General features: G+C 40.9%; 1 protein-coding gene across 1 annotated transcript in view; it reads left to right on the forward strand.

Annotated features, from left to right (window-relative positions):
• Positions 1-21,192, forward strand: part of LOC129723644 (proton-coupled amino acid transporter-like protein pathetic) — a 28,683-nt gene extending 7,491 nt beyond the window's left edge. Inside the window, exons 3-8 of the mRNA XM_055677984.1 lie at positions 5,911-5,988; positions 6,058-6,208; positions 7,483-7,604; positions 19,836-20,162; positions 20,226-20,438; positions 20,498-21,192. Coding sequence (XP_055533959.1) covers positions 5,911-5,988; positions 6,058-6,208; positions 7,483-7,604; positions 19,836-20,162; positions 20,226-20,438; positions 20,498-20,927 — 1,321 coding nt within the window. The 3' untranslated portion in view covers positions 20,928-21,192. The remainder of the gene's footprint in view (positions 1-5,910; positions 5,989-6,057; positions 6,209-7,482; positions 7,605-19,835; positions 20,163-20,225; positions 20,439-20,497) is intronic.
• Positions 21,193-21,196: the final 4 nt, after the last annotated feature.

Raw genomic sequence — 21,196 nt, forward strand, 5'->3', positions numbered from 1 at the left:
TACTTTTCAGATTTTTGGGTCCCGTTTTGCACATCGTTGCTCATAGAGAGATATTTTGAAAATAAAACTATGGTGACGTATGTTGGTCAGTTGTAAAATATTCAATTTCGTATATTTAAACAACATGATTGACTGGGAAGTAAAACAAAAAAAAATTTTTCGATGAAGAACAAGTGTGGGAACCACCCCAATATTCATCTTAGCACCCATATTCTTCCAGTCGCTCTTATTTCGCTCTTCTCATCGCTCTTAACTTCCGACTACTCAACTTAATCAAGAGGTAAAATAAAACTACTTTTATTTAAAAAAAAGTAAAATTTTACAGTAGATTGAACAAATAAGAGCAATGAAATGAATATAAGAGCGGTTTTCCTATCAAAATTTTAAGCAAGATTGAAGCAAAATTGAAGATTGAAAATGACCAAATAACACCCAATATGGGTGTTTCTCAAACCAGAATGACGCTCATGGGCCAGAAATTGTCTCCAAATGCCATTTTAAAATCCAAGATGGCAAATTACGGTTTCTGAAAAATAGCCTGAAGTGACCAAATACCACCCAATATGAGTATCACCGGATATTGAATGATGTAAGGAGCTAAAATTTGACCTCAGACACCAGTTTGAATTGTAAAATGGCAACTTCTAGGAAACAGCCGTAAATAACCGAATACTACTACATATGGATATGTCCGTAATCGAAATGATGTAAAGAAGCCAAGCATTGACCCTGGACACCATTTTGAATTTGAAGATGACCACTTTCAGTTTTTTGGAAAACAACGAAAATAACTGAAATTCACCCAATATATTTCCGGAATAGAGGTGATGTACAAAAGCCAAAAGTCAAGGATGTTGTCATTCCGATAAAACCAATAATTTCAAACGAGATAAACAAATCGCAAGGAATCAATGAAATTGAAATGTTTAAAATTATTAAATTAAACACGAAAATAGGCGGGACGAAATTTGCCGGGTCAGCTAGTAACTTAAAAAAAAGGCGGAGCTATTACAGCATTAGTCTAAAACAAACTTCGTGAAGCGAAATTGAGTAATACACTCAAAAACAACAACCAGTCAGAACAACATGATATTATGTGTTAGTTTGATTTCTAGCCGCTCACTTCAAGTGACATCGAAACGTGAAAGCCGAAAAAATTTTTAATCTCAAAAAGTGTTCTTATCAGGACAACGAATAATTGAAAATTAAACATTTTTCTTTACTGGTTTTGCACTAGCATTGCAGCTTGCAATCCAATTGTGGATGCGAAGCCCCTTTTTACCTTTGTTATACTAAACAAAGGTTATAAAAACGGTCGAAAAACGCAAAATAGATCCAAGATCCGGAGGGCCGAATCGTATATACCATTCGACTCAGCTCGACGAACTGAGCAATGTCTGTTCGTGTGTATGTGTGTGTGTATGTGTGTGTGTATGTGTGTGTGTGTATGTATGTTGTCTGTATGTATGTGCCGCAAAATACTAACGCACCTTTCTTACAGAACGCAATATCCGATTTTAATGATCTTATACGCAAATTAAAGCTACTGTGCTCCCCCAGAATGCTGCCGAGTGGATTTTTAATTAGTGGCTTAGATTTCAAAATATTGATCAAAAAGTATTTTTTATATAAGAAATTCAACTTTTAAGGCAAGATAAATGGCACGGAGAGCCATGTGTTGTATACCAATTTACTCAGATCGACGAATTGAACAATTTTTGTATGTTTGTGTATGTGTGCCTGTACGTATGTATGTGTAAATATGTTGTTTATATGTGTAGTATATCAAAATCGACCCAAAAAAGAAAAATAACAAAAAAACACTCTTTTTACAGAACGCTTATTCCGATTTTGATGTTCACATGCTCAAATGAAAGCCCAAGAGCTCTTTTAAAATTATACCGAGTGCGATCTTTTATTGGTTGCTTGAACTGTAGAGTTTTGACCAAAGTATATTTAAGAGGGGATATTTTACTTTCTGGATAATTTTGCTCTCTCACTGCTCTTTACTCTTCTCTATCCCTGTTTTTTCGTATCGCTATTTATTTCTTAAAGGAAATCAACAATCATGGACAACTTTTCATAATATTTACACTCTTCGTAGTGCGTCTTAACTGGTGTAAATAAATTATCCTTAAGCTTTTTCTTGGAAATTTAAACCAGATTTTAGAAGAAACTGCAATGCTTCCTTAGCTCCTTTTCTTCCAAAGCTCCCGTCCTCACTTCTTATGAAATATATACTAAATTGTACGTTGAACCAAGATTTGCGAAGAGTAAGAAACATTTACAGCTTTCGGGAGCCAAGTATTGTAGCAAAATCTGATCCCACAGTGTGCACATGTAACATTTTGAAAAGCTTTACCAAAGATGTATAGAACTATTTACGTACGAATGTGTTAGTGCCACCCGTTGAGAAAAACACAAATGGATCGCTGTTTCGTTTGCAATACTACGTTTTGAACAGCTGGAAAATTTTTCAGTTGAATACTTATTTTATGTTTGAAATTTGTGACCAGGAATCTAAAGTAGTTGGTTAACGTAATCGGCAAAATTAGGAAAAAGTGTTGAAGCAACTCTACATGGCTATACACGTTTACTAATGTGCGCAGGTGAAAAGTCACTAATCTCTATGAATGATGCAATATGCTCATGTATGATATAAATATTGCTTTCTAATTTAAGACTAAGTGCAAACAGAGTATCCATGTTATTCCACTTCTCGTCATCGCAGCAAAATTTAAAAAAGGCTTTATTTCGGATTTTTCATACAGCCTAGGCCTTCGAAAACAATAATGTTCTCGCCTACACTCTGAAAATCCAAAATTCTCAAAGATCGTGGAGAGCCTTTATTTTCAGATAATGCATTTGAGATAGTATTCAATTGACAACTTTTTGCTATATTTTTTTCCTGTATAATTCTAAACTATATTTCGAGAGCAGGTTTGTGAAAGTTTCAATTCGTAAAAAAACTTGATGCTGATTCATAAATCAAAGTCCTGCGATTTTTGAAAATAAAGCGAATGAGTAGAACCGCATTAAACTAACATACATGTTTGCTGTTTTAGTATGAAATCAGCATCATTGTTATCTATTACTGTTTCCCCACGTTCGATTATCTAAAAAAAATTCAATTACTTCTAGCCAGCATTTGAAAATTGGTTTGTGATCGAAAAAATAAGACTCATGTACTCCAGTGATAACATTCATATTATTTGCAAAAACCACGTCAAGCTTTAATTGAATGATCGTCTTTGGTTAATTCTCTGAAACTCTGAAATTGAAATTGGACTTACGATGGTATACGATTTGTAAGTGACTGGCCAAATATGTATAAAGTAATAGTTAGTATAACAAAGGTTTCTGCACCACTAGGTGGATTAATTCAGGTTTTAAATCAGATTCCAACCTTTCTGCATATTATGATGAAAACATAAAACAAATTATGAGATGACGATATGAGACTAACAAACACAGCCACGTATTACAAAACTTGTATCTAAATTCTTTTAGGGGTTGGCGAAACTGTTTATGCTTCGTAAAAGAACCGCGGAACTCTTTATGCTTAGCAGAAGCGGTCGCAAAGGCAAAAGATTGGGAACCATTCATATAGCACTTTGTTTTGTATTTTCTATTGTGGCCATGTCTTAGGGGACAACAAAGTTTTTTCCGCGTTGACTATCAGACATGAAGTAACAAATAATTACATGAATACAACTGAATCCTCGTGAAAGAAAACCCCTGGTCGATGAAAACTTGAACTTTGTTCAACAGCATTCGGAAAAATTTACATAAAAAGTAGGAGGTTGTATCCAAGACACGACGGCATAACTGACGTAGAACTACGCACACTATGAACAAATGCATTGTTGTAAGTGTTTCATTAATGAGTCATAAAGTCTCCAACCGCTTGCTTTGTGCTGCCTCAACAGTGGGGGAATAAAGACACTGAAAACACGAGCTGTAAAAGCTGTTTCACATTCAGTAAATTAGACGGCCGCTACAGATTTAAATTGCTAGTATCCAGCACAGATTGCTCGCTTGAGTTGTCAAAAAATGATTAACCTTCAAATACCTATTTATTTGCCTTGAGAAAGGCATTTTGCTGCTCAAAATTGAATTTGCTGATGGCAAGCTTTATGCTGCCCCAGTAGTGGGGCAATAACGACAGTCTGACGACACACGCTGAGAAGTGAGAAGAACCGCGCTGCTCGTGAGACATGGTGACCAACCACAAGGCAAGTGATTTGTTTGATTTAAAGGCCGCCACAGGCGCAATCCGCTGCAATCCGCTGTTACTTCTGAGTGCTGATATCTGCTGCTACTGCTGTCAACGTTGTGGACGGTCTACCCAGCTCACCTTCCGACTAATGAATGTAGCTGGTTTTACCAGAAACACTCTTTTATAACCGAAGGTTGCTACGAAATAGGCCACGCCTTTTTGTTCAGTTTTACTATTCTCTAATATTCTTTAGACGAATTATTCCACAATTCCCATTTGATTTTTGTACACAACGAATAAACACCGGCACAACGAATAAAACCTACTATTTTAACCCGTATCGTGTTGCGGTTTGTAACATCAAGCGATTTCGTTTGCTCGCTATTGCGTGTTGCATCATGTTGCAACTGAGCAGCTGTTAGACGACGAAATTCTGTTCATTTTGATTGATTGAATCTACTTCAATTAATTCTTTGTTAAGGCGTTCTAACCGAACAGGTCAGTTTGTTGTTCAAAATCGGTTATGTTAATTGCAGCTTTTGTGCTGCCCCAATAGTGGGTCGCATAAGGTAAATAAATAAAGTAAATTTTTTGATCGCGACAGATTTTGATTGCTAGGACCCAGCACAGAATGTTGTGTTATTGCCAAAAAAATATTAACCTTCAATTACTTGTTTATTTGCCTTGAGAAAGACATTTTGTTGTTCAAAATCTGTAAAAGCTGTTTTCGCATTCAGTAAATAAGACGGCCGCGACAGATTGTGTTTTCTTGGATTCAGCACAGAACGTGTTGTTGCCAAGATAATGCAAAACTTTATTGCGGGAAGAAGACCGAAGCCCTTAACTGGCATATCGAGACGTTTGGTGCTACCTCGCTGCTTCTTAGATAAGTGATGTGATTTGTTCACTGGCGCAACCCGCTGCTGCTACTTCCGCAATTCGCTACGATGCGGCTAACTAGTTATACTATTCTGTCGACCTTTTTAGGGAAAGGCAGCAAGTGACCAATCAGAGGACGTAATTTTCGTTTCAACAAGGCTTGACAATTTTCAATAGTACAATAGTTCGCATAACCAATGATTTTCTCTTCATTTTTGCGTTTATCCAAGAAAATGCGTTGAATTAATTTGTTTGAAAAAAAAAAACTTGGATCTTGGAACTTGGAAGGTCGTCTCGAGTAATGAAAATGAAAATGGTTTCAAAGAAGTTTGAAAAACAATCATCAAGATCTTAAGAATGGAAAGAGCGCTACTGTTAGTAGTAAATTTCATCAGTGTGCTAACGTTTTGGTGAACCCTGCTGGTTTTTTTTTTCTATTTTCGCATCCGTCCATCTAAAGAAGTCCACAAATTTATCAATTTACTAACGTGCTACGATTTACTGCGTGACGGTGCTATTTATTTTACAGCACCCCCAAAGGATAGGCTGGTTTGATTTTTATTGAATGAAAGCCACTGTATCTATCCGCAGCTGTTGGCAGCTTCGATAAGGTAACACGGTTTTACTGGTGACCATAAAGTCGGTGATACTCGTAAACTAATTATCCTATCATGACGAGTCTGAGTCAATCCATTTCCACACTCAAAACAGCTGTTGCACCGCACGAGGCGTGAGAATGATTGCAGTCGATAATTTGCATATATATTTTAGTACACAAATTAATATTAATTAACATATTTTTATATTTTCAGAACAAAACTAGCAGACAACCAAATCGACGATGACGAATACAACCCGTTCGAGCATCGGCAGGTTGAGAAACCTAATAGGTATGTTACAAAGCAAACTTTGGTCAGCTGAAACAACATTGCAACCTATTCTCTCTTTTCATTCAACAGTACCAGCGGATCTCTCATCCACTTACTCAAAAGTTCCTTAGGTACCGGTATTCTGGCCATGCCGGTGGCGTTCAAGAATGCTGGTCTCATTTTTGGTGCCATTGGAACCGTGATAATAGGTCTAATCTGTACCCACTGTGTACACGTTCTGGTGAGTAGCTAAATCGGTCAATATCCCGAACCAACTCTTGACTCACTTTTATCTACCTATATATTTGTTCTGCAATAAACTACTGACACGACACGCAGCTCTTACTTGGCTTAGTGGCTACTGACTGAAATACAACCTTTCTGATAGCTGACTCTTGAAATCAATTGTAATGCTTGCAACAACGGCTATCACACTGATAAACTTGGAAACATTTTTTTTTCATCATTGTTCGTCACCTGCACTACCACCCAACTTGTTTTTGCGTTTGAAGGGGAAACACAAATAAAAATTAAATCCCGCCGTCACTGGTTTGGGATATCGTTTCGGTCAGACAACAAGCTATTTAGGAATTAATTGGGATTTCATTATTTTTAAGTATATTTTACCTCCCGTACACCCACACGGTTGTTATCATGATGGGCGATAAGCGAAAACAACTTGACTCCTGAGCGGTAATCAATCGCTCGACGCGGATTATAACTGATAACGATACAACAGGCGCGTTACGTAGTTCCACGTTGTCCAAGCGAAAAGCATGGAAGGTGATAAGAAAACATTCTAAATTGACAACAATTGACGTGCTACGAAAATTCCAAAAATTTTCTGCCACGCTTACATAGATAAATCCGCAAATAAGTCAATTGCCAGTGAACCATAATTTATATTGCCAACCTTCATCTTGTCAGTAGTAATTAATTGAAAACATAAATCAACAGATTTGACACGTTTCAGAATAGTGTTCTGAGAAGGTAAACAATGATGGCTTACACCGCAAAATATTTACGCCCCTGTGGTCACAATTTATTTCCGCGACATGAAATAAACCTGACCACGGCAGTAAACTTCAATTTAATGCTCCATCATACGAAATGTACAGCAGCGCGAAACACGATCAGCTGCGATCAAAGATTATCGTCACGTTTAACCTCCTCCACCTTCATTCATCCATTCATCACCTGACGCGATAACTGTTCTCGGTCGGATCATCCCTCATTAGCATCCACCGTAAACCTGCCCGACGATGGCGAGACATTAAGTATCAGAGAAGGCACGCGTTACACGCTTCCGGACAAGCCGTGCTGATGAACCCCTACTCGCCCGGTTCAGGAAACGTCCTTGATTAAAACGAGTAACACAACTGCCGCAATCGATGAACATAAGCACCAGCAGAACAGAACTGCAGCAAATGCTTCTTCCCAAAAACCGGTTAGCCGAGCCGGTATATCCTGCTCGAACCTATCACATTTAATCGAACGTCCTCTTTTCTTCCGCAGGTCAAAACCTCACACGATGTGTGCAAAAGGACGCGGATACCGGTGCTTGGCTTCGCGGAAACTGCCGAACGAGTCTTTCAGTACGGGCCCGTCAAACTGCGGCGGATGGCCAACTTCTCCAAGTGAGTACCCCCAAAATTACCTGCATTCAACCAAAAAAGCCGTCGCATGCGATATTTAAACCAAAGTTTTTATTTTGTGTAACGATTTCGCTGGATCAAATTTGTTTACGGTTCCAAGCTTGGAACTTTAAACACTTCTTTAGATTTTTTTTTTTTTTTGAAAATGTTGAGATAACAACAAAATAACACAAATGATACTGAATTACCGTGTGGTAAAAAGCACGGAAACCATGAAATAATCTTATGGATAATTGTAGCTCAAGTTCTAATAATGGGAAAATTGACCCTCTACTTAGTCTTGATCTAAAAATGAGTCATGATAAATAGCTGACAATCACCCAGACGCGACTAGTAGACAAAACCCCTCTTAAACTCTCACGCATATGTTCACCAATTATCTTTCATCTCTTCCATTATAAACAGTTTATCAAAGCCTCAAACAGTATTTACGGTAATCAAATGCCAATGTCAATGTCGACCAGTTTGGTCAGAGCCAGTACATACTGGCCTGTGGCCAGTTTTGGGATACAACAATTAACCAGATCTACAGTGTTTCCTCTAAGGTACTGAGTCGAAAACGGCCTCTTAAAAGTACGATACAACGTATTCCATCGGTAAATATCTAATCTGCGAACGCAGCTCGGGTCCACCGTATATCGCGAGCGGTACAAATTTGGACAGCGATTAATTTTTTGCACAGCCTGAAAGTCATGCCTCTCTCTATCAGCAATCGCCGGCAATGTTGTCGTTAATGTATAGTACATATTGGCATCCAGCTGAACAGTAGCTATAGTGCAACAATCTATAGTGAAGGCAGCCAGCGACAGATTGCATCAAGGTAAAACACGCCAACCCCTAAACAAACCACCGCGTCAAGCTGCCCACACTACGGTAATGTTACAATAGGTACAGATAGAGAGGGGAGGGCTAGGTTTTTGCACACATTTAGGCACTGTGCGATGTCACGCCGGTTTTTGGGCACTTATTATTTAATTAGGGTCAGCTGTGATTAATGTGTGTTTACATTTTAACCTTCGTCGCACGTTTGTCGTACCGTGGAGATTGATGCGGTGTAGTTTGAAGTGTGCATTTTTGGATCCAGCAGGTTGCTGTGAACCCATGAATATTTAAAATTTTGCTGGAACCGACATTTGGAAGATTCGCACCGGGGAGAGAGATGATTTAGTGGTCGAATTAATATTAATCATACAGTCTAAGTATAAATACCACACAGAGTGAGGATTTTTTCATTTTTCCAAAGCTAAGCTGAATTAATGGTTAAAGCTGAGGACTATAAAACTCTATCAAGACGCGCTGAACAAAAAAAAAATCTCTAGTGAACAACAAACTGACACGCAAAAGATATGAAACATTTGTCTGCATAGGCGTAGCCAGAGGGGGACAGGGGGGGCCGTGGCATGTTGACATTGGTGCAGAATTTTGTTTTCAATAACTCTAATAGCACAAAACGACATCTTTAGCCCATAGAAACATCTGTGTAAAGTATCAGCCAGATCAAAAATAATTGATTGAAATGCTTGCGCTATGTTGCGTGGAATTGCACAGGTTTTTCAGTTGATCCACCAAGAATATTGCAGCGGCAAAAGTACCGGGCAAATCCACCTGCATCGACTAGCTTGGAGTATTGGAACCGAGCTGTGACAATTCCTTACCTTGATTCTCTTGTAACCTCACTGGAAACACGGTTCGATGAAGATGCCTACGCCTTGTCCTTGCTACATCCTGCTAACGTAAAACGCAAATCGTTGGAAGAGTTCAAGCGCAAAACCGAAAATTTCGTAATTTTTTATGAAGTTGACAATTTTGTTTTAAGGTGGAAGTTTTGTATAAACATTGCAGCAGTATGAGAGCAGACCGTAAGAACTTGGAAGAGTTGAATCTTATAGACCTGCTAGCTAAAGCCCGTTCTTTCTTTCCTGCGACTGAGAAAGCAGTTAAAATTGCACTTGCTCTACCATGGAAACATGCACGATTTAACGCTCGTTTAGCGCATTACGTCGGGTGAAAACCTGGCTGAGGTCAACAATATTTGAACAGCGGTTGAGTGCTCTCTGCTTGCTGAGTGTTAATCGTCAGATGGTCAACAACAATCGTGAAAGGCAACCAGACACATGAACCGCTTCCGGAACGTTTGACGTTTGATACCCGAAGACTTTATTGAGAATCTTGACTGTGTCTTCAATCTTCACGTCCTTGGGAAGCTTTGACAGAATGTAGTTGAGATAGCGGCTGTGCAAATGGGTGTCCAGTTTTCGGAGAAGTAAACGCACCGTCGCCGCATCATTCAGCTGGCCTGCATCGTTCTCAAAGAGGTCCTGGTAGCGGTTGAACAACAACGTCCGAACGTAACTCCGTTTTCTTCGTCGAAGACAAACTCGATGATGTTCAAAAAGAGGGACTCCAAAATCTGCTCCGGGGTTTGATACTGACGCTGCTGGACCGCTATCCGCTGTAAAATTTGGGCCATCTTGTGAATCATATCTTGAATCCCCGGTTGCGGCTGCTGATCAACTCTATCTTTTGCCATGTTCGTGGATTCTTGAGATCCTCGTCGCCAAAATAATATGTCCAAAGGTTTAAATGAACTTAAGAGTTTTTAGTAAATAACATCTATTTATATTCGAGGTTGGACAAAGAATTATCAAATTTTCCACTCTGATGTCAAGGACAACTTTTCACTGGTTGCCTTGACAATCACTAAAGATTAGTATTTATTTCTATTTTTCAAAACACACTAAAGTCCCTTTCTACGCGGAGGATACGTGCCGCGTAAATTCCGGAATCCGCGTAAAAAAACTCGTAAATTTCGAAATCCGCGTAAAAAAACGCGTAAATTCCGGAATCCACATAAAAAAGCCGCGTAAAAAGCGACCTTAGTAAACCTTAGTGATTTTTTTACTTCTAAAATTTTGAAGAGCTTCCCCCCCCCCTATTTGAAATTCTGGCTACGCCCATGTTTGTCTGAACCTTTTTGTTTTGAGGGTGTTGACCAGAAGAAATTTTCTAAAAGTCTTCAAGTTCCTAAAAGCTATAATATTTAAAAAGATTCTTCGCTCTTCAACTGTCCACATTGGTAATTATTTTTAAGATTTCTTTCCGGGCATCATTCTACCAATATTTACTTTGATTCTACATGGTATGCTTCATAACCCACTGCCGAAACCAGAATACGCCCCCCTCCTCCCATATTGGACTATCCTTCTCCTATCGCTCCAAACACCCGCCGATCGGACGTCCTTCGATTAATATCACGGAGTCTGCTGGATTCTCTGCTGAATATTATGTTCACTAGTTGTCCCTCGTGTTGGTCGCCGTGCTGTTGGTCGTGGATCATGCGCCTGCACCACACTCCCTTCTCCAGTTTTTAGCCAACTATTGGACGCAGGATCCTACGCTCGAAGACACCAAGTGCTCACCGGTCGGCTTTCCTCATCGAACAACACTCATGGCCGTAGAATACCACCGGGAGAATCAGCGTCCTGTTTCGTGCGGTTATGCTCTCATCTGCCATGTTTTTGTTTCGGTAGAACAGATGATAAGTTTAAATCTCGCGGATTTTTCTCTTAAAAGGCACGAATGCCTCCTCCACTGCTCTGCGGCTAATATCGATGATACCAATATTATCCGCAAATATCGAAAGGAAGAACTTTTTATTAAATTCTACTATCAACTTCAGAAGTTAATATTCAATTTACCCGTCCGCAGATACGTAATTCGACACGTAGTCTGCATCAGTGCATGTCGTATTTCAAAAAACGTATCTGCGGACGAGTAAATTTAACATTAACTGTACGCCAGCTCTCCTATTAGGCGTCGACAAAATTGACGTAACACTAAAAATTCAAATTTTAGACCCCCACCTCTTCCTATGTAACAATAAGTAACGTTCGATATAACTCCCTCACCTAAAATTGCGTAACGCTAAGCCCCTAAAAAAATCGATTTTAAAGGAAACTCAAAGTTACGTAACTGTTTCAACTACCCCCCTCCCCCATATGTACCAATAAGTAACGTAAACTTAACCCCCCTCCCCTCCCCTTCACGTGTTACGTAATTTGTGTACGACGCCTTACTTACTCCAAGGCAATGTTGAACAACAGATCTAAGATCTTGCTTCAGGCTTCCCAACGTCGCGAACGGGTCCGAAATTACACCCAATATTCTGACGCATGTTGAGAAACCGCCAAGAATGGCACGAATCAGCTTGATCAATTTTGTTGAGAACCAATATTTGAGCATAATCTACCATAACTCGTTGCGCTTTTAGGTCTATAAACAGATTATGAGTCTACAAGTTTACTTCTTTGAACTTGACGAGGGTTCGAAGCAAGATGAACATTTGGTCCGTAGTAGATTACCTTTCCCAAAAACCTGCACAGGTACTCTCCACTAAAGGTTACCTCTAAGCTAAATTAGGGATTGTTATGCCTCGATAATTGCTGCAATCAAGTTAGTGGTCCTTTTTATAGACTGAGCAAATGAGTCTGTTCAACAAGTCCGCTGATAGTTTGTCCGCGGCCCAAACTTTAAAGTTGAGTTGATGGATTGCACGTAACTGCTGCTCACTCCCGGCTTTGAAAACTTCGTCTGAAAGCCCATCCTCTCTAGCTTTATTATTAATCAAGCCTAACAAGCTTCCCCGGCCTCATTCAAGATCTCTATTCTACAGTTTCTGTCGACGGCTATATTATCTTCGCCGTTGAACAACCTCGAAATGTTGTTTCCAACGCATTGCGACCAGTGTTTCATCGATTATTATCGATCAATTTTTCCTGCATTTTTTGAGGAGGTCAAAAGGCACAAAATATGAAGCATTGCGTTCACATTAGTGCCACGTGACGACAGAGCTCTGCTCTGAACCGTTCATCAACCAGAAGCCCTTGACCGTCTGAACAAATTTGCTCAAGACCGTAACTTTCCAGGTCGTCGGAAACACAAGATATTTAGTTTTTTCAAGAATATGGATATTTCGACTGTAAGATTACACTGTGCTACAGCGATTTAGAACTACTGAAGTGACCTAGTGTAGGTTGTAGGTCTTGTTGAGTGTAACATTCGCTCATACTAGAAATTTTCCAAACACCTCCAAAATCTGATGTTATGGTCGAAATACGGTTTTTTGGGCCTCAGGGCATACATTTTTTTTAACTCAGTCATTTCTCAACCGATTTTCAATATTTAGGCAGTTTTGGAAAGAAGATGAACAGAGCTTTCAAAACATTTGCAGGTTTGTACTAATATCACTAAAACATGTTGAGTTATTTGAGTTTAAATATAATTTTTTAGACTTTTACATGCTATTTTTCAACATAACTTGAAATTTGTCACCTATTTTTGTGAGAAAGATACTACAAATACAATAAAATTTTGAAATAATATTAAATAACGAATCAAACAAAAGTGGTTTTGTGAAAATCGTTGAATATTTGGCTGAGTCATAGGTTTTTTAAGAAAACCAGATTTTTTGGCATCTAACGCACAATTGTTTTATGGTGCTACAAATGGTAAAAAATGCAAGAGCTTTTGATGTGACCTAGTGTGGGTAATAGCTCTAGTCAAGTGTTAATACCGCGCATACTTTAAGTTTCAAATACCCCAAAAATTTGAAGTTATGATCAAAACCCAGTTCTTAGACCTCACATTAAAAAATTGTGTGAAAAAATCTAAAAATTTTTATTTGAATTTAATTTACTCAACATGTTTTAGTGATATTAGTACAAACCAGTAGATTTTTTGAAAGCTCTATTCATCTTCTTTCCAAAACTGCCTAAATATTGAAAATAAGTTGAGAAATGACTGAGTTAAAAAAAATGTATGCCCTGAGGTCCAAAAAACCGTATTTTGACCATAACTTCAGATTTTGGAGGTGTTTGGAAAATTTCTAGTATGAGCGAATGTTACACTCAACAAGACCTACAACCTACGGTAGGTCACTTTAGAAGTTCTTGTGTTTTTTAACTATTTGTAGCACCGCGAAATAATTGTGGGATAGAAGCCATAAATTCTGGTTTTCCTAAAAAATATATAACTCAGTCAAATATTCACCGATTTTCACAAAACCACTTTTGTTTGATTCGTCATTGAATATAATTTCAAAAGTTTAGTATATTTGTAGTATCTTTCTCACAAAAACAGGTGGCAAATTTCGAATTAAATTGTAAAATTGCGTGAAAAAAACTAAAAAGTTATATTTAAACTCGAATAACTCATAATGTTTTAGTGATATTAGTACAAACCAGTAAATCTTTTGAAAGCTCTGTTTATCTTTTTTCCGAACCCGCCTCAATATTGAAAATCGGTTGAAAAATGATTGAGTTAAAAAAAATTGTATGCACTGAGGTCCAAAAAACCGTATTTTGACCATAACATCAGATTTTGGGGGTGTTTGGAAAATTTCTAGTATGAGCGAATGTTACACTCAACAAGACCTACAACCTACACTAGGTGACTTCAGAAGCTCTTGCATTTTTTTTTTCATTTGTAGCACAGTGTTATTAGTGGTTCGGGTTCTGGAAAACTTAGCAATGTGGCCAAAGGAGTTTGATCTTCATCGATAAGATGACTGTTTTGAACCAGATTCGCTTGCAAAACTTTGTAACTGTGGAAGAAGCCACCCACATTCCATGTGGACGGCAGAAAAGTTCCCGATTCGTCCAAGCATTAGCCTCGATAATGCAACGAAGTCGTTATGTTTTTCAAGCATCAAAGTATTTTCGTCGTAGGACTACATCTTTCTGGAAGTTAGGTAGGTACCTGAATTCGGAAATCAAGAAATTCAACCATGAAGAAAGTGGTCAGGGCTTGAGCGCTTATATTTCAGTCATTTATAGTCAGATCATCGAGGTTTTGGCATCAATCGATCAGAAATTCTTTTACGGTAAAATTTATATAACAAAAACAACCTATTGTTTGAGATACACTATTGAAAAATTGATAAATAACATCGATTGCCTAAATCATATCGAGAAACCAATCACTACCTCTCTTCCCAAGCACAGCCGACACTAACGGGTACAACCGAACCGACTTTGTAAACGATTTGTGGTCGTTGTTGTTGTCTTTTTCGAGGTCGCTTTCTGTTCCTTTTTTTTTACTTTCCTTGTCAATTCCTACTCCTATTCTTCTACGCGCCACACTTTTTCCAACTAAGTGACGGAACCTTGATGTAAAAGGTACCATTCGAACATTTCACCCCATCATTTTCATTCCAAAGTTGTACTGGTATCACTCGGACGCTAGGTTCTGATATCGCGAAAACAAAGAAAAGACAAAACAGTACCGGTCATCTCATGCCGTATTTCACCCGTATATCTGGCCGCTGTTGAGTAGTACATAGTTGCTGCAAAAGTGACAGATTGGCTGGAATTCTGCCCGGAATAACCAGAGAACAAGAATCATCGACAACTGGCACCTTTTGATGCTCCAAAGTGTTATAATTGAAGTGGCTAGTTGAATTTTCTCTTTTTCAAAACGTTACTGACAGCGAGGAAAGCCATGTAAATAATCGAATTCTCGCTATTTTCCTAAGTGTTCATTGTTCAACAGCGGCCGGTGTAGCTTTTAGAAATGGTTCACTCCCCTTTCCATTTCCTATTTTTCTACGTGCCACCCTCTTTCCAACTAACTGACGAAACCTTGATATAAAAGATTCCAATCGAACATTTCACCCATCATTTTAATTCCAAGACCGTACCGGTGACATGCGAATGCCAGATTTTTGTGTACAGCGATAGCAGTCTGTAAAGCAGTTTCGTTTAAGGCCCGAATACACACACGGCGTGACAACGCTTTCCTGACGAAAATTGTCAGTACCTTCTTGAAACCTCCTGATGTACCTTCTAGCATCTACCACCTTCCGCTCGTCTACACGGAAGGCGCAATCACGCCGTCTCGTACCCCTCCGTGTGCTAACCTTCTTGTCGCCATGCCACCCAATTCATGTTTGTTTATGTTTGTTGGATGAAAAAATAAGGCAGCACCAGCACCAGAATCACCAGCAGGCGGAAAATGATACAACACGGCGCTGCCAGCACCTTCGCCAAAAGAAGGCAACACAAGACCGTGTGGAAGACACGATACGTCTACACGGAAGGCAGTCCAGTACGCAGCCGAAGGCGGCGAACTGCTACCTTCTTCACTAGAAGGCACAGCTAGAAGGTTCTGGTTGGAAGGCGTCCCAACGTAAGGCGCGATTACGCCTTCTAATTTGTATGGAGAAGGCATCATTACGCCCTGTGTGTATTCGGGCCTTTAGTGAACGAACGAATGTATTGAATATGAACATCTCAATCCTCGCAATATTTCATCATATGAATATGATGTATAAATGCAATTCCCACAAGCGTGCAAAGGATCACCAGATTTCTCCGAAGCAACGAAATATAGAACAATACCGTAGTCCTACGTCATGCGGTCGCGTCTTGGATACCACCCTCCTACTTTTAATCTCTCAATAAGAGCCGTGCTGTGTCAAGAACAAGCCTATCTACTTTCATCGATTTTCTTGATTGACTTTTCATTTGTTTAATGGTTCAGCTAAAGTAACTATTCCCAACGTGGTTTTCATTAAAAAAGCTAGATTAGATTCTCCGCTATCAAATGGTGTAAAGGACATATCATGAAACGTGTTTAATAAGCCGTGGCGGTTGAAATAAACCGATCGATCAAAAAATCGATCAAAGCAGATAGGCCCTTTTGACATGTTGCTCTACATCTTATTGCTCCCCGCAAGTCTTCTTCGATCTGATCGAGTCATCGTGCACGCAGCGCCTCTTTATTTCTGGTACTGCTAGAGTTGCTGAATAAAAGCGATTTCACAGGGTTATCGTCCGGCGTCCTCACGACGTGAAGGCTCATGCGCCTTCGCCATTATTCGCCATTCGTCTGTACTCCACAGTAGATAGCTCGCAGTTCGTAGCACCTTCTAAGAGCGTTCAAATCCTCCGCGATTCTCTGCGTTATTGTTTCGATTCCGTAGAGGACTACCGGTCTTCTCGGGGTTTTATACAGCGTCAACTTCGTGCGTCGTCGCACTCGATTTAATCGGAGTGTCTTTCGAAGTGGAAAGTAGGCATGATTTCCAGTCTGGTGTCGGCGGTCATCAGTGACCCCAAACACACGAACTAGTCGACCACCTCAAGCTCATCGCCATCTACAGAGATTTGAGTTGGGAAGCTAAAGCTGTTCTTCTAGGAGCCTCTTGCTCGCATGTATTCCGTTTCGACGCATTTTTTCGTAGTCCGATTCATCTGGCTTCGGCTTTCAGTCAAGCGGCCGCTGTCAGAGAGTTACGTGTTATCATGTCAAAATCAGCGAAGTCCAAAATCTAAACCGATTTCGAGAATATCGTGCCTCCCGTGTCGATGCCCACCCTCCGAATCAAACACTCGATGACGATGTTAACCCTTTATAAGGCAGTGGCAACTATATTGCCACCAGCAACTTTCGTTTTTTTTCTGCTTGATAATTATGAGCTATCATCAGTGATCAGAAATGAACAATAAAATTTAATGACATTTTTTTGCCTCGGTCCGTTAAAGGATTAAACAGCCAACAGGAAAGTCCATCATCTTATCTTAACCCTCTGCGTGATTCGAAGGGGCATTCAAAGGGGCTCGAAACCACATCCATGTCACGAACGTCATTCCCATACATTTTGCTTGAAGCCAATATTCTCTGGCTCTCTGGCTCGATTTTACGTCAAAAGGCTGTCAGTGCTTTCGAAACAGCCGAATAAGCTTCGTTCATGCAAGATCAGCTGTTGCTGCAAAGGGTGTGTAGAAATCTAAAAAGCGAAGAATGTTTTTTTTCGTTTCGTTCGTTCTCTAGATGTTGTGCAGGACATTAATAGATATGTCCAGACATGTTTCAACACGTTCTGGATCATAAATTCAATATTCATATTGATATGTATTCATTAGAACTTTTCACGCGAAAAAATGTGCAACAGCCTATGCGGCACAATGAACGGAGCTTAAGATCATATCATTAACAGTAGCGCCATCATCATTGGCGGCGGCTTCAGGAAACAGTCGCCGTGACATGGGTCTGCTCGAAACACGCACATAGCTCATGACTTACACCATAATGACCTTGATCAATCAGTTTATCCGGGAATCCGGGACATCCTGGTTATGGTTAGACGACGAAACAGGATCTGATATAGCATTTTGAAGGCGGTATCAATAAGCAAAATGCCGCGGTAACTGCGGCACTCTGGCTTCCATCCACTCATTTGGCAGCTTTGCCTCCTTCCAAATCTTGACCTAGTGCAGCGCGTTAGTCAGCTCCTCTCAACCGTGCTTAAAGAGCTGAGCTTCTCGATCAGACAACAAACCTTATTAACATCGGGGGTTGGTACCCGGCGTTGGTACCCGGCTTGCTGTATTACTATTGAGGTGTCTGTCGAAGAAGCTTTCCACCTGTCTGCCAACTCGCTGGCATCCGTGAGAATGTTTCTATTCGCGTCGTTGAACATGTCAGCTGGCGGCACACAGCCTCTGCGAGACTGGTTCACCTTCTCATTGAACTTCCGTACATATCGATTGCACGGGACAGCTGCACGAGCTCCCATGTTCACAATCCTCTTACTGGCGCTTCTTTCGTCTGAGAATTGTGGTCATGTCGTTCCGTGCCCATTTGTACTTGCTCTTGTTCTCCCTCGTTGACTTGCCCAGGTGTACCGCCCAGGTCCGGTTCTTATAATTTACCGCTACCTAGCATTCCCGTTATACCAGTTGTATCTACTTGTAGTGTCACCGTTGTGGTGTCCCTGATAGTTTTGCAAATCCTGCACCGGCCGTCCTCTAGAAGCGCCCCTCCGCTGTGGGTAGTATCGCTTCGAACTGTTGCGCGTATTCCTCCGCAGCCTGGGAGTCCCGGAACTGCTTGCTGTTCCGCCGCGGGCGGCTATGTAGTGCGTGATACACGGTGGACAATTTCGATCGCAAGCATACCGCAACTAGGTAGTGGTCCGAGTCAATATCCGAACCGGAATTGGTGCGTACTTTGTACTCGTTCGTCTCGGTGTGCAGGCTGTGCAGGTCGGTTCGTACATTATTTTCCATCCGATCTGAGCATTTATGTTCCCCCTGACGGTCTTGATGATTCGAGGCGATCGGCTGTCGTAGAATTTTTCAGCTTCTCTTTCGACATCGCTTTTTACATCATGAGGACAGTGCATGTTAAGGATAGTGTAGTTGTAAAAGCGGCCTTTAATTCACAACATACACAATCTGTTACTAATTGCCTGCCTTTTGATCACACGTTTCTGCAATCTACACAGTACTACAAAGCAGACACCCAGATCGTTGGTGGTGCCGCCGTTCTGGTAGTGCAGTGCCCTGCGACCACAAAACCTCTGTACCTTTTCTCCTTTCGACTGTGCTCTTAGAGCACAACGATTTCGAAGTGGCAAGAGTTCTAATTGATCCAGCAGGTCGCCACCTGGCACGTTCAGCGATCTACAATTCCATGTACCGAGCTTCCAATCCTCGTCCTTATTTCGTCTCCTAGATCGTTGCTGATTGTTCCGGTTCGTATTTACTTCTTGAGTGTTTGTAGTCTTTTTTTTTCTGCATGCAACCTTACTGGGGCTGCGGATGCCTAGTCTCACGATGAGGCTGCCGTCTTAGGTGTAGCTGTTGCGACACCTCATTTCATAGTTCAGCCTTCCGCTCCGGAACAGTCACTTTTTGAGCCACCCCTGTCATGGGGACCGGTCGCTCAGTCAAGCTGTTCTCCAAAGAGAACAGTTTCCCCTTCTCTGCCAGTATACGACCACGTTTCCACCGGATTACCGGATACGATTTGGTGGGCATTATGCTTTGGACCACAATGGAGTCTATTTTATGCCTGCTAGTACACACTGCCCAACCGTTTACCAAGTTCTAGAAGTTCGATTTACTAACTTTACTTTATTGGCCGACGGACCGTTTCCGGTCTAAGGCCGGACCATTTAGAGATGTCTAGCTTCTTCTGTCTTGGACAGCCGTTCTCCAGCCACCTTGTTAACCAGCAGATCTAGCAACATGTAAAATATAACTGATGACTGATGATTAAATATGATTTTATCTAATTAAAACCTTAGTTTGATGTCGAACAATCTTCCTCTAACTTGTTTTCTCAAAATTCAATTTTTCAAATAAGCTTGCGGCAGTTTTTTTAGCTTCTAAAACCCATGAATAATCAACTCTCTTTTCTCTCGTGCAGAAACTTCGTCGACTACGGTCTGATGGCAACGTACTACAGTGCCGGATGCGTGTACATCGTCTTCATCGGCAGCTCCCTCGAGAAGGTCATCAACACGATGGCCGACCTGGACTGGGACGTGCGTATCTACATTCTGTTCACGATGATCCCGGTCCTGGCGATCGGTCAAATCCGCGAGCTGAAGTTCCTCGTTCCGTTCTCGGCGCTGGCCAATCTGTTCATCGTGGTCACCTTCGGCATTACGCTGTACTACATCTTCAAGGATCCACTGGTGTTCGACGATAAGCCGGGCTTCGCCTCGTTCGCGACACTTCCACTGTTTTTCAGGTATGCCTAACCCTTGCCCATGTTGAATTTACTCTCAAAACTAACATCACTCCCGTTGATTAGCACCGTCATATTCGCAATGGAAGGAATCGGAGTTGTGATGCCCGTTGAAAACTCCATGGCTAAGCCACAACATTTCCTTGGCTGCCCGGGAGTTCTGAACACTGCTATGGGAATTGTAATCACTCTCTACGCCGTCATTGGTTTCTTCGGTTATGTCCGCTACGGGTCACTGGCCGCAGGAAGTGTTACGCTGAATTTACCCACCGAGGATGTGTAGGTTGAACCGAAAACTGCAATTTACAAACTAAACTCAACAATATTCTCAATTACAGATTGGCCAAGATTGCGCAGCTGTTGATTGCCGCCGCTATTCTGCTAACCTTCGGTTTACAGTTCTACGTGCCCATGGACATTTTCTGGAGAAAAATCCATGACAAAATTCCCAAGGACAAGCACAACATCTCGCAGATTGCAATTCGTTCTGGAATCATGATTCTGATGGGTGGCCTGGCGCTGGCCGTTCCCAACTTGGAACCCTTCATCGGTTTGGTAGGAGCGGTCTTCTTCTCCAGCCTGGGTTTGCTAGTACCATGCGTCGTGGAAACCGTATTTCTGTGGCCAAACGAGCTCGGAACGTTCAAATGGGTGCTGGTGAAAAACGTCATTTTCGGAGCGTTCGCACTTTTCGCTCTGGTTGCCGGTTCGTACGTAAGCATCGAGGAGATTGTCAAGCTGTACACGGAGAATGGTCATACGGAGTGATCTCCGGCAACCCTGCAAGCCTTCCCATGCCATCTTACATTAAGATACCTCGCCAAAGGGACGCTTTTCATTGGGGACAAAAAACAAGTTGTGTGATTATTTTTTCCAGCTGGAAGAGAAACAACTGATTTCATGAACAGTATATGCAAAACGCCCGGGGTGCCCAGGAAACGTTGAGCGCTTGTTAGACTTACGATTGTACACTATTTGGAACAATGCATGCATACACTTGTTTAAAATGAAATACAAAGCATTAAATATTTTATATC

The sequence above is a fragment of the Wyeomyia smithii genome, chromosome 2 (genome assembly GCF_029784165.1).
Source record: "Wyeomyia smithii strain HCP4-BCI-WySm-NY-G18 chromosome 2, ASM2978416v1, whole genome shotgun sequence".
NCBI lineage: Eukaryota > Metazoa > Arthropoda > Insecta > Diptera > Culicidae > Wyeomyia > Wyeomyia smithii.